General features: G+C 50.6%; 3 protein-coding genes across 3 annotated transcripts; 2 read left to right on the forward strand and 1 right to left on the reverse strand.

The window, feature by feature from the left end:
- Positions 1-420: 420 nt before the first annotated feature.
- BO87DRAFT_139943 (URC4/urg3 family protein) lies at positions 421-2,565 on the reverse strand. The gene is made up of 4 exons (XM_025618107.1): positions 1,918-2,565; positions 1,336-1,825; positions 687-1,279; positions 421-618 (listed from the first exon to the last, which is right to left on the reverse strand). Exons 1-4 carry the CDS (start codon positions 2,254-2,256, stop codon positions 535-537), a joined length of 1,506 nt encoding a protein of 501 aa, XP_025476582.1. The 5' UTR covers positions 2,257-2,565; the 3' UTR covers positions 421-534.
- On the forward strand, positions 2,451-6,266 carry BO87DRAFT_399801 (uncharacterized protein; the record flags this gene model as incomplete). The annotated part of the gene is made up of 13 exons (XM_025625470.1): positions 2,451-2,542; positions 2,816-2,855; positions 2,923-2,984; positions 3,325-3,424; positions 3,947-4,083; positions 4,276-4,362; positions 4,880-4,985; positions 5,078-5,135; positions 5,191-5,257; positions 5,691-5,692; positions 5,919-5,984; positions 6,037-6,091; positions 6,137-6,266. 13 exons carry the CDS (start codon positions 2,451-2,453, stop codon positions 6,264-6,266), a joined length of 1,002 nt encoding a protein of 333 aa, XP_025476583.1.
- Positions 6,267-8,999: 2,733 nt separating this feature from the next.
- On the forward strand, positions 9,000-12,344 carry BO87DRAFT_418423 (UBA/TS-N domain protein). The gene is made up of 2 exons (XM_025626887.1): positions 9,000-11,828; positions 11,897-12,344. The coding sequence occupies exons 1-2, from the start codon at positions 9,240-9,242 to the stop codon at positions 11,996-11,998; spliced, it is 2,691 nt and encodes an 896-aa protein (XP_025476584.1). The 5' UTR covers positions 9,000-9,239; the 3' UTR covers positions 11,999-12,344.
- Positions 12,345-12,439: the final 95 nt, after the last annotated feature.

Here is a 12,439-nt window from a genome sequence, read left to right on the forward strand (position 1 = left end):
GGCGTTCATCCACATTCCTCCCATGTGCCTCCATTGTTATTAGACTTTCTGCACGGAAGGGGGGTTTGCCAATCATCAGGCTCCACTTCATCCATAGTGGATTAACTAGAACCAAAACATTATCAAACTAGCAAAGACACTATCCCCATAATAATTCCTTTTCCAAGGATAATAGTCAGGATTGAGACTGCTGGCGGAAAGTCTAATCCCAGCCAGGTTAACTTTTATGATCACATTTCCATCCAAATATAGGCAAGAAGGTAAAAAGGGCCCAAGGAACTGTGTACAGGAAAGGTAGACGATCATCTCTTCACGATGATCCTACAGAAGAAATTAGGTATAAAGTCGGCCAGGTGCCGCAGCAGAGACCTTTGTACAAAACGAACAGAAAAAGGGGGAGCCACAGGCGATGGGCACGAAAGTAGTAAGACGCATAAACATCCGGTCATCAAAGTCGTAAGCACGACCACCAGCCGTGGAACGGGCGTCGACTGGCGGTGTCAGGTATCCAAAACATCAACAGATATGCGATCATTAGAAAACAGTGCCATCGGAACGGATCATGATCGGAGGTTCTTTCGTGTTGGGTCTCGACACTTCGGCAATCTCACGGCCACCCTATTACTTCTGCATCAGCAAATGTCGCCCACGTAAAACAATGAGTGCAGGGATAAACTATCACATACCTTCCAGGATCCAGCCTCAAGCATTTGTGCAAGGGTCAACTGATCGTCTCCCGTCAGTCCAAGCTGACCGTTCACTTCATCCAGTAGCTCATCCAGGAACCCAACGGTCACAGCCCGCCATTCAACGACAACGTCATCATCCGTGGAGAAGAGTGGTACAACTTCCACGTTGGGTTGGCCCTTGATCTGCGCATTCTCCTTGTATGCGGCAATACCCCGCTCCAAATCGTGTTCCTTCAGAGTCAACAGACCCATGTCAATCAGCAAACCACCGTTCCGGTATTCGGGTAGACCCGTGAGCAGTTCACTGCCGGCGAAATGGATCTTCATCAGCTTCGACATGGGCACCATGATAGAGTAGCACAGCCACTGCGTAAGCTTGTGGAAGGGGACGATGCTCTCCCAGGGTTTCGCAGGGGGAGACTTGGGGAGATCGGAGCACGGCCAGGCGTCTCCGATAGATAGCCCATCAATTTGTGTGCGGGACGGCGGCCAGATCGGAGACAATCCATCCATAAGGACACTCCAGAGCGTGGTGATAGGCACAATTGGAACCGACGAAGCAAGTGTAGACGGATGAGAAAGGAGGTAGTCTAACGATGATATGTTAGTCGAGATCCCAGCGACCCTTCATCGAATAAAGCCTTACCGAGCATGTTGCCTGGCCTAGCATCTACCCCAAAGAAATCTTGGTTGTTCAGGGCCTCGGAAAGTCGGATCAGAAGACCAGCTCGGCCTTCAATTCCCGCCAAGGGGTTGGTTTCGGAGTGTTGCATTCCCTTTGCCAGTACTTCGACCGTGATCTTCTTCAGGCCTGCCCCATCCACTTGACAAGGCTCCGTCGGATCGCTGCTGAACAAACCACTCTTAAACATTTCCAAGGTTGCCACGGCCAGACCCTCGCTCCGCGAATAGATCTTGCCGGACTCCTTCGACTTGTATGACCACCTGGTACCTGCACCAGCATCGAGAAGGACGGAAACAACGAAAAGGTCGATCAATCGCCGGGTGCGCTCCTGCGCATCAATGGTACTGGGCCAGGACTGGAGCAATTGGTTAACGCGGGGTCGTCCACCCACGTCGAAGTGTTGCCAACGGCCATGAGGAGGAATGGAGTCGTAGTCCGGGCCATAATCTCTCTGCAAACGATAGCTCCAATTAGCAAACCTGAGAGGGAATAGAGGGACTGGCTAATCTTTTGGCCGAGAGGGCTGCAGCATGTAGTATGTACCTTGATAATGGAGACAATGTAAGATGCAGTGGCCATGAATTTGCCCATATCCACATCAAAGTGGTTGAGTCTATTTCTCTTGGCCTTGTTCAAAACAAGGCTGCAGCGCTCACGGACAGCATGGATACTCCGCAGGTAGGCCGCTGGATCGAGGGCCGGATCAGGTGGTTTGGCGATGGGTAGTTCTGGGATGGAGGCAGGCAGCCCACTTCCTTTATAACCGGGCGATCTCAATGATGCATTGGAGGTGCGAGCACTGTTGACGGTTACGGTCGAGTCGAAATCCTCCTTCTCGCTTTGAATCGAGTTCTTAGAGTCTTTGCGCTTAAAGAGACCCATGGTGACGGGGAGGGGTCAATAGTAGAGACGGAGGGTGAAACACAACAAACGCTCCCTAGCACTCAGGGGGAAGAAAGAACACTTGTTCGTGCCAGGGGATTGACAGTGAGGTGGAACACTCGAGGAGGGAAGGGAAGGGAAAAAAAGAAAGACAGATGAGAGGCCCTGGTGCCAGAAGAAAGCAGACCGGAAAAATGGACACCAGAGGGGAAAAGGTACATAAAAGGATGGTGATCTGCGGCAGTTGCGGGAGACTCGAAGAAGAAAAAGAAGAGAAGAGGCCCTGGTGGGTGGTGACTTTCGGTTTTGACTCTTTAGTCTGACTCTTCTCTCTATTTTTTAATTTTCTGTTTGTTATTATTTTTATTTTTTTTTTTTCTACCTTCTGTAATTTTTTGGGGCCTTTTCAATTCCTTTGGGCTTAAAACTTTTTTTTTTCTTTACAGCATGGAGGAACAAATAATACTAATAATAAGGACGAGAAATAATAATAACAGGAATAATACGGGGCGGGGCGGCCGAGTGAGCTTAGGAGGAGTTAGGAAAGGTTAGGAGTTAGTAGCCCAACTAGCAAGACATCATTGGAGCGAAAAGGAGTGGTCCGTAGCCACTGGACCTTCACGGAGCATACACCCAGTGAACTAGTCGAGCCCTCGGAGTCGGGAGGTGGAGAGCTTGAGGGGGGCAGAGGTCTTGTCGGAAAGGCTCCAGTTCGATGTTAAAAAAGGGTGCATGGCGGGTTGGCCGATTTAGCGTTCTGATAGGAACCGATTCGTACCATTGTTTACCGTTCCCACGGTCGTGAACACTACTGGAAATGTAGTCGGTTGAAAAGAACTTAACTTTCCACCAGTACCTGGTATTTACTGGGTAGTAAAGTAAAGTAAGTAGTCCCTGTCAGGTACAAAGTAACAGGAGACAGAAGAACAACATGGGGCCAATAGTAAACATGCATAACTGGTAACATATTGGTTTAAAGCAAATGATTCCAAAAAAGGTACAGATAGGCTACAGAATTCGACCATCCCATGCCTAGGTAGTCAGTAGTTAGTATCTAAGGGCAGTCAGTCCGTCCCTTGGGGAGAAAGGGCCAAACTCAGGGCCAAGGGACCAAGACTACCGCGGAGTATTCAGTCCGCGGCGCAATCAACCCGACGCCAGTGATGAGGTCAGAGAATATCAGACCAGTTGGAAGAGTGGAAGATAGATACATCTAACTAGTCAATGTCTGATGTGCCCTAAGTATGTAGGTGCATGATGGTGCATGCATGATAAACCCAACCCGACCCATCCATACGCGCGCATTACCATACGTACCGCACGGTACCAGACCGGTACCTGGTCCCGGTGATGGTGGGGGAGGGAGCCCATAACTGGCCCCGTGTCTGGTTAAGTGCAAACTACCCAGAATGGAGCAGTTTCCAACGGGTCTTGGGCGACGACTACTTTAGCACCTCCCCCTAAACTCATCACCCATCAACTTCCTCCTCGGTGCTACGGCCGACCAAGGGATGCTGTGTCCAGATCGATGGAACAATGGAAAAATAGGTTAAATTAGCGAGGACCAAAAAAGAAAAAGAGGAGTACAGGGGAGCACAGACAAGCCTGCGCACAAGGCTATACGTACCAGGTTCATTTGCTCTCCCCCTCTCCTCCTCGCCCCGACACGGCGGATCTAGCAGGCTGTTAGTCACTCTGCGCCTCCAGCATTTCACCGAATCGGGACATGTCCCTCCCATGGAACCATGGCTCCTTCACCTGTAGCCCAAAGATAGAGGGGAAGAGAAACCAAGATATGACTCGAATCAATGCTAACGAAGGCGCCAGGTAGATAGATAGGATATACCCCCATCCACATTTGTGAATTATTGACCGAGCGCCGACCCCTCCTCCCCTTGGCAACCTAGGTCAGTGGCGGGTATCAGTCAAGCTCTCCATCTTCTTCAATGTCCACTCCTAGCTAGCTATCTTCTATCGAAGTGCACTGATACTCGGCACAATTGTGGTAATGGTGTGCAGGGCCAATAGTCACTGCCCAGGCGCAATGTTGGCTGCTATAGTGCGATGCTCCCGCTTATCTGGGGAATATCTCCGATCTGATGGCGTGTGACTCGTGATTCCTTTTTACTTCAGGGGTGGTGAGCTTATGCCGCGTCTATCTAGCTACTATCACCCCATATTGACTATAGCCGCGGCATAGTCTACCTTATACGTACATGTCGATGTTTCACTTTAGGAGGAAATAGCCTGGCTGCAGCCTTGCCTCCATATCGTTCTGCTTTGCTAACGCAATCCTGATCCACAGGCGGTGGCAAATTCGTAGGGAGACGGAGAGGCGATTGAAACTAAAGTGTAGATAGTGTTCACATTGTCAATTGCCCTGGTAATTGCTATATTTGGCTTCTTGTTCGATGTTACGTATAGGTGCTAAATATGGAAGGTGTTTAGTAAAGTATAGTCAGGCTACTTACTGCTGCGCCACAACAGTGGAATCGGGTGTCGTGAAGCATATAGTTTAAAGAATCATTGAGATGTACAAGGTTAGTGGTCAATGACAGTATGACTGTTTCTGTCAGATAACCGTTTCGTGCCTTTTCCAACAGATGTGATGGTCAGACTGTAGCTGGGGCGTTATGACTGTTGGTGACCCTATAGTGCACAACTGGAGAACTGAAGATCCCAACACGAGCCGAAGGCCGATCATGCTTCAGGTAGAATATCACCCAATAGTGCCAATCGCGCTGCGCTTGACAAGACTTTGTCTCGGCACCTACTACCACCCACAACATCCGGCATTCGCAATTGTGCAAGAATAGAGCAGAGCCAGCAGTATGCGAAGAATTGGCCCTTTGGGAGATCGGCAACCCTATTTCCATCAAGTGTGCGACTCCCGAAAGGAAGGGAAGTAGCCGATACGCGCATTTATGGTTCAAGTGGACCTTGGTTTGAATCGTACGTGGGCACGCAACTATTGCCGTGTCGATCTCAATCCGGCAGGATCGTCCACACCAGAATATTCGAACTAGTAGCGAATAAGTTGACGGAAAATAATTTCTAGTCCGTCTGAACTTCTGAAGCATGTCAGGTGCAGAATGTAATATTAGTTGGGTTGGAGACGATCGCAAAGAAAGTGCCGCAGGTCTGCGATACGTTTCATAAAGTGTGAAAATACTAAACCTCCAGGTCGTTCGTAACAGGTTGGTTTTACCAACACGGCGATTTCACATGGGTCACGTCCGATGAGGTTTGTAGCCCAATACCTGTAGGTTGCTTTTTTATAGCTACCCGCATGTCATCTTTGCTTTTGTAGAACACATTGGTCGGATGCGAGGGCGCTAGGGCGGGATAATGTTTCTTGAGCTTCGCGCTCGTGTTGAGCCCACTTTCCGACAACCCTATGAAATTGTGCAGAGCGGGATGATGATCATTGATAGCAGTAGGTAGTAATATGATGATGGAGAAGACTGACTGGGCTCGGATGCCTTACACAGTCGATGGACACCCTACAGAACAGGAAGCAGCAGCCGGTTTGAATACCTTCTTAGATCTATGGAGCTTTTCAGAAAGCAAGTGAAACATTCCTATGCGACATGGACTGGGCCTAACTACAAACATCATCGACATGCTTCTACTATTTAGAATACAGTAGCTCTACCGCCTAGAAACCTCCTTTGACAGCTCTTGGATGAGTGCTGGATATAGGCATAGATTTGTCGATCATGCCCATGGTGTCGCGTGAGATAAATAAATAGTATTGGACTGCAACTGTTAATTCCTCAGGATCCTCCCATGTATTCCTTCGAGTCGATATTTTATCGTACTCTCTCGTGAAGAAGTAGCAGGGCGGAGATGTGGCTCACACCACCATTTGTAATTTGAGTTCAGCCGGAAGAATCCTCTTAAAGTTCGGCTTCTTGCCCCTCCAAAAGCCTCCGTATCCCCGGGTGTCGCGCATCTGCGGTCATTCAGTAGAGGATGTTGTCAAGAGCGACCGTGTCTGGCTTGAGTAAAATTGCCCTTATACTAAGGTAAGGTATATACCGTGGCGTCATTTAAAATTACTGTTACTGTTACCGTTTCAGACGGCAAAGAACAGCAGCTGGCGACTGGCACATGTACTGGGGTGGGTTCTTTGGTTGATGAACTCTGCAGCTAGGCGAACCCCAGAGTAGTCGAAGCCTTGTAGGTATATTACCTGATCTTATGACTGTCCCATCCAGGTCATTGTGGCCCCCAATGGCCTTGCTATTGATAATGAATATTACATTTCACGGTTGGAGTGGATCCAGAGCAGAGTAGAGTTATTATCGCGAGCTGCATGTGTGATGCCAACTTAGGATACAGTAAGTGGGAAGTGTCGCCAAACTTTGGGGTTCCTCCGATATAGGCAAGGTGTGCTTACTAGCCATAGGCATTTTCAGAGTACTGCTCGGTACTGGGAAATAATATCGTATGATACTGATAGTGCTAATTGGAGAAGCTTGTGTGTATTTGGGAAGATTATATCCGAACGACTCCGCGCACCCTGTACTTTTGGGAGGATAGGAAAGAAGAAAACCCTTGTATTAGTCGATATGCACAGTTGCTGCAAGCCCCTCCCACCTTCCCCTCCAAAAATGACAAATGTCAATGCACTGGCGTACCCGCTAACGCGGAAAACACGGCCCTGGCCATACTGCTGGGTCGCCCGGGTTTCAGGTTTAACGTTCCGGGTATTTTAATTTCGCGGCGTAATCGAGGCATTGACAACATGATCATTGTGATATAACCACATCTGAAGAGAGCAAGAAATCACTCATCCATCGCGAGTGTTTTAACTTCGTCAGGAGACAGAAAGACCCGGAGTAATCCGAGCTCTTACAATTGGGTCCGGAGAGGTCCAACAAATTGGCCCGTAAGATCAACGGCGGCTACTGGTAAGAGACCCGATGCTAGTTGAAGCGACTGACATGACTCCTTAGTGCGACTACTAATCTTGTCATCTTTGCCTACGAGACTACCCGCCCTACCAGTACCGCACCATTCATTTCCCCCGAATTTCCGCCACCAACATTAACATCCAGCGGAGATTTCGTGTGGCCCCTCTTGTGTTTACATGAGTGCGTTACTTTCAATGAACAACAGCTGTTGGGTAGTATCACTACTTGCAACATTCGTTATGGTCGTCGATTAGTCTTCCCAGAGATTCCTGGAACATATTACCGGAGGGGATTATGTGCCTCAAGGTCATGTTGTGCGAGACCACTACTATACCCGAGTGATGGCTGACTCCAGTTCAGACAATAAGACCACCTGTCTTTCCTTCCTGTCAGACATGATGATCGCCTGTTCCATCCTGACCACCCCGCTTAGTCGGTATTGGAATAATTCCCGATGCTCCCTTGACGCTATCGCGCATCCCTGTCAGGCCCCCGCTGTCATCCACAACGATTGGTAGTGGGAAATGGATTTCATCCCGTCGGGGATTCCTAGACGCTTGTTGAGTGCTGACATGGCTGGTTGCCGTAAAGTAACTAATTGTTTCGCCAATTGGTGAACACCGTGGCTGCCCTGATCCCACTACTGTAGGAACCCTTTCGATATCACCCGCGAAAGTTTTTCTTTTTACAAAGATAAAGGCTCTGTCAAGGACCTGTTTTCCGGTGCGGGGCCTAGGATGACCTTGGTCTGTTTACACCATTCCCTGGAAGTAGCAACTAATTATCATGAAACTGCTCTTCAGATTGTTAGGCCCATCATCCTTCGGAGTTTCCTTACTCGCATCTAGCTACCATTCTTGAGCCTCGATTCTCCGTACCGCTCGCTTAGCACTGAGAAGTCTCGCCTTTCAATTTTTGTCGTTGGCAGCCCCCCCCCCCGAAGAGCCACCGGGCCCCATTCTCCCAGAGCGCCCGGTCCAGTCACTACCATGGACAAACCTCGGAAGCCTAAAAACTTCCTGTGCGGTTAGTGGTCGCTACGCAGTAATCACTGGCCATCGTGTCCACATCCCCATAGGGAATTGCCGCGTATCCAGTATGGATCCGTGTGCAAAGGTGACTGACATTGGTGCCCACAGGAGCCAGCCGATCTACAGCCTGTAGACGGGGCGTCAAGAGAAGCGAGGAGGCAGAGGCAAAAGTAATGACTAGCCAGCAAGAGACTCGAGCTTGAAAGCTAAATCGTCGAATTTACCCACTGTAATTCATCTGCTTTGAGCATTAAGACCACACCACGTTGCTTGGCTAGAATAGCACTGTGAGACATCCGTAGTGCCTTGTCTTCAAGGACTGGTGTGCCACTCAATCTTCAAAAGTACTAGTCTAGTGCTCACAGGCCAGCTTGGAGATGCCCATCGTCCTAGACCTGCGGAATCAAGCCCAAAAATCCCATTCGGCCGCCGAGGTCTGGGATGATAGTAATCACATCAGGTTAACAGTCTAGATTTGGGTCCACTGTGCGGTGGATAATTGATCCCGACCCAGATACTATCTACGTTGTACTAAGTTTTGTTAGGCTGCCAGGCAAGGCCAGAAGGACAGGTTCCAGTCATTTTGTCGTCCGAAAGGATGACTCAGCTCCAGGGGGCTGGGTGCACGTGCCTTACTCCCCTCAGCCTCTCACGTGTTGAAATGCACCGCCACATTTTATGCCCCATCGGCAGCCCTCAGCCACCGCGACGGTCGCGGCCCTCCATCTTTAGGGGAACAGTAGTGCCGACTGATGAAACAACAGTTGGCGGGCTCATCAATCCCCCTTTGACTTTTGCTAGTTGGCAGAATGATTCTTTGAAGGGCATCTCCTCATACTGCAATCAAGCCGCATCTTCTGTGAATTCAATCCTCAATCTCCCGACTGGATCCACTCACTCCGCTGCCCGGTGACCGTTGATGGTGAGCTAATCTAGATCATGGCATCCTCACATCCTCCGCATACGGCTTCAATCCTAATACGATCCCTCCAGACATTACCCCACTAATACATTTCACACCACTATAATCACAATGGACGACCTAAACGGTCTGAGCTGGACCTCCAGCTCATCGAATGATACTCGCAAACCCCCGCCGATGAACACAGGCCTATTATTCCCGACCGTTAGACAGAGTGATACTTCTGGCCGTTCCACGCCCCTCTCTGGCTCCTCTGGCCCATCCAATGCTCCCTCAAAGTCCGCAACGCCGGACAAGGACAGCTTTGCAAACCTTGTCTCCTTCAACTCATCCAATGCCAACAAGAACCTTACATTACTCGAGCAGCAGAAGAAGCTAGAGCAGGAGAGAGCTAGAAAGGAGGCGGAGAACAGATCGCGTTTCGAATCGCAATATGGAGGGCAAAACACTCATTTCTGGGATAGCTTAGAAAAGGGCAGGAGTAATAACGGGTTTCCCACTTCTGGTACTCCTGCTCAGCAGAGTGTCACATCGACCGACGAGGACGATCTTCTGGCCGCCTTCAATGCGTCTGCGCCAGTAGACGCATCGACGAACTTTCCGGTGCCTAGCCCCAGTCCTTCGCCGCAACAACTAAGCTCGGTGCAGGCGACACTAAGCAATGCGGGTTTGTCGCAGCAAACCGACCCGATGTCTTTTCCTGATGACGATGATCCCTTCGGCCTTAACCAGCTGAAGTCCAAGCCCGCGCAACCTCCACAGCCCGCGCAGGCCAATGATGACGATGACTTTCTTGGCTTGCTGGGCAAGCCTGTATCTGAAATCCCCCGACCAGAGCCTCCTGCGAAATCGCCTACCCCCGTTGAAAGAGAAAACAACTCGCCGCCCCCTAGGCCGTCTAATGGAGTGGATCGGGCAATTGCAGAGCTTGTTGACATGGGCTTCCCTGCAGACAAATCCAGTCGGGCTTTACGAATGACACAATCCGGCACTGATGTCCAGGCTGCTGTTAGCTTACTTCTCACCCAAGCGCATGAAGAATCACGCCAAAAGTCGAAGAATCGACCAACTTCGGATGAACGGTTCACCGAGCAGCCGAGCAGAAGTCGCGATCGCAGTGAAAGGTCTGGGCGTGACGCACCTTCATGGATGCAGCAGGAGCGGTCACGCAGCAATAATCGAACCTCTTCGCCGGCAGAGAAGGATCCGTCACAGCTTGCGGCGACTTTTGGAAACAACCTGCTCAAGACAGCGAACTCTCTGTGGAAGACTGGCAGCAAGAAAATGCAGCAAGTGGTTCAGGAGCTCAATGCTGACCACGATGCAAACCAACCTCGCTGGTTGAGAGACGCTGCTTCGCATGAAGAGCCCCCGTCCCGTGATCGTTCTCACGTTGCTAGTCAGCCCCAAGCCCGACCTGAATTGATGACAGACGAGGCGCTCCTATTAGAGTCAGGTGGTCCTCCTCGCCCGTCTCGCAATGCCATGCGGTCCGCCGACGGGCCTTCATCTCGTCCAAGCAGCAATGGTGCTAGACACCAGCCGTCTCCAGTTAGCGAGCGGCGTATGCAACAACCCGTCTTTGTGCAACAGCAGCCAAGAGCAGAGACTAGAGACCCTAGATCCCGGTTAACGAAAACAGCTTCGGAGGAGCAGTCAGCACAGGCATATGTCAGTCCTGCGCGGAGAAAACGCCCCGTTGCCCCATCGCCTGCCCCGGAACCCAACGTCGATTTGTTTGAGAGTTCTGCGCCAGCGCCTGTCCAGCGGCCGAAGCCCTCACCTGCACCTGCACAACCACCAAGGAGACCAACACCATCCACCGCTTTACCTTCAAGGCCCAAGGCTCCGACCCGTGCTGTTCCGCCAGTTGCTCAGGATGTCCTCTCCTCTTTGCATCGGCAGCGTGAACTAGCAGCCGAGGCCTACAAGAGGGGCGACTACGCCGCTGCACATGAGGCTTTTACAGCGGCACTCACACCGCTGCCGAACAAGCACCCTATCACGATCATTATTCGCAGCAATCGCGCCATGACTGCGCTAAAAACTGGCGATCCCAAGGCGGCAATTAGCGATGCGGACACTATGCTGGAGGTCATCGGTCCTTTGAAGGGAGAAGGCGAGAGTATCGACCTCCTCAATGGAGAGCCCACTAAGCCAATGAAGGATTTCTTCGGCAAGGCTCTGATGCGCAAGGCTGAAGCCCTGGAGCAATTGGAGCGATGGGCAGACGCCGCTCAGGCGTGGAAGTTGGCCGTGGAGAATGGCCATGGTGGCAGCACCAGTATCCAGGGCCGCAACCGATGCGAGAAAGCGGCTGGTATCAACAAGCCCGCCCCGAAACCAGCAGCCCCTGCAAGACGTCCTCCTGCCCCCGCTCCGAAGAAGGCCTCTGCTCTAGGTGACATTCAGGGCTCTTCATCTGGCACTTCTTTCGAGGCGGTCAATCGCCTGCGGGAGGCCAACCAAGCAGCAGAGCGTGCAGATGAGGAGAAGTTCGCGCTCTCCGAAAGTGTAGATGCACGATTGGCAGCGTGGAAGAATGGGAAACAAGACAACCTGCGAGCCCTTTTGGGCAGCTTGGATACCGTCCTCTGGCCGGAAGCCGGGTGGAAGAAGGTCAACATGTCCGAACTGATCATCCCCAACAAGGTGAAAATCCAGTACATGAAGGGAATATCCAAGGTACACCCGGACAAGGTATGCATTATTGCCCTCCATCACCAAGATATTTAAGTGGCTTGACTGTCTAACCCATCACCAACCAGATCCCCACCACCGCCACCACCGAGCAACGCATGATCGCCGGTGCCGTATTCGGCGCTCTAAACGATGCATGGGACAAGTTCAAGAAGGAAAACAACCTTTAGAGACCTCCATGATCTATTTCTACCCTCTTCCTTCAACTCCTTTTTCGATTGACCATTTATGCCACGTCGTTTTGCTACGCCATCCTGACTCGTCATTCTATTTAAATCCTTCATATTTGCGACCTTCTGACCCATGCATGCATCCTTGGCGTGGCTTTATTCATTCCACAACCCTTTCTGCTTACGAGGTCATCATTTATGCTTTTGCACGTGCATTCGTCATGTTTTCGATCTTCTCGCGCACATACTATTTTTGTACATATATAGACTTATACCTACCTACCTACCTACCTACCATTTCTGCCTACTTGACAGTTACTGCCAATGAAAAGAAAATCAATCGACGCATACCCCTTCTATCTTAAATCCTTAGTATGTTGTTGATCTATTGGCCGACCAATTCCTAGTTATTTGCTGCCATGTTTCGGCCTCCTATCGATA

This window comes from Aspergillus neoniger, assembly GCF_003184625.1.
Source record: "Aspergillus neoniger CBS 115656 unplaced genomic scaffold BO87scaffold_31, whole genome shotgun sequence".
NCBI lineage: Eukaryota > Fungi > Ascomycota > Eurotiomycetes > Eurotiales > Aspergillaceae > Aspergillus > Aspergillus neoniger.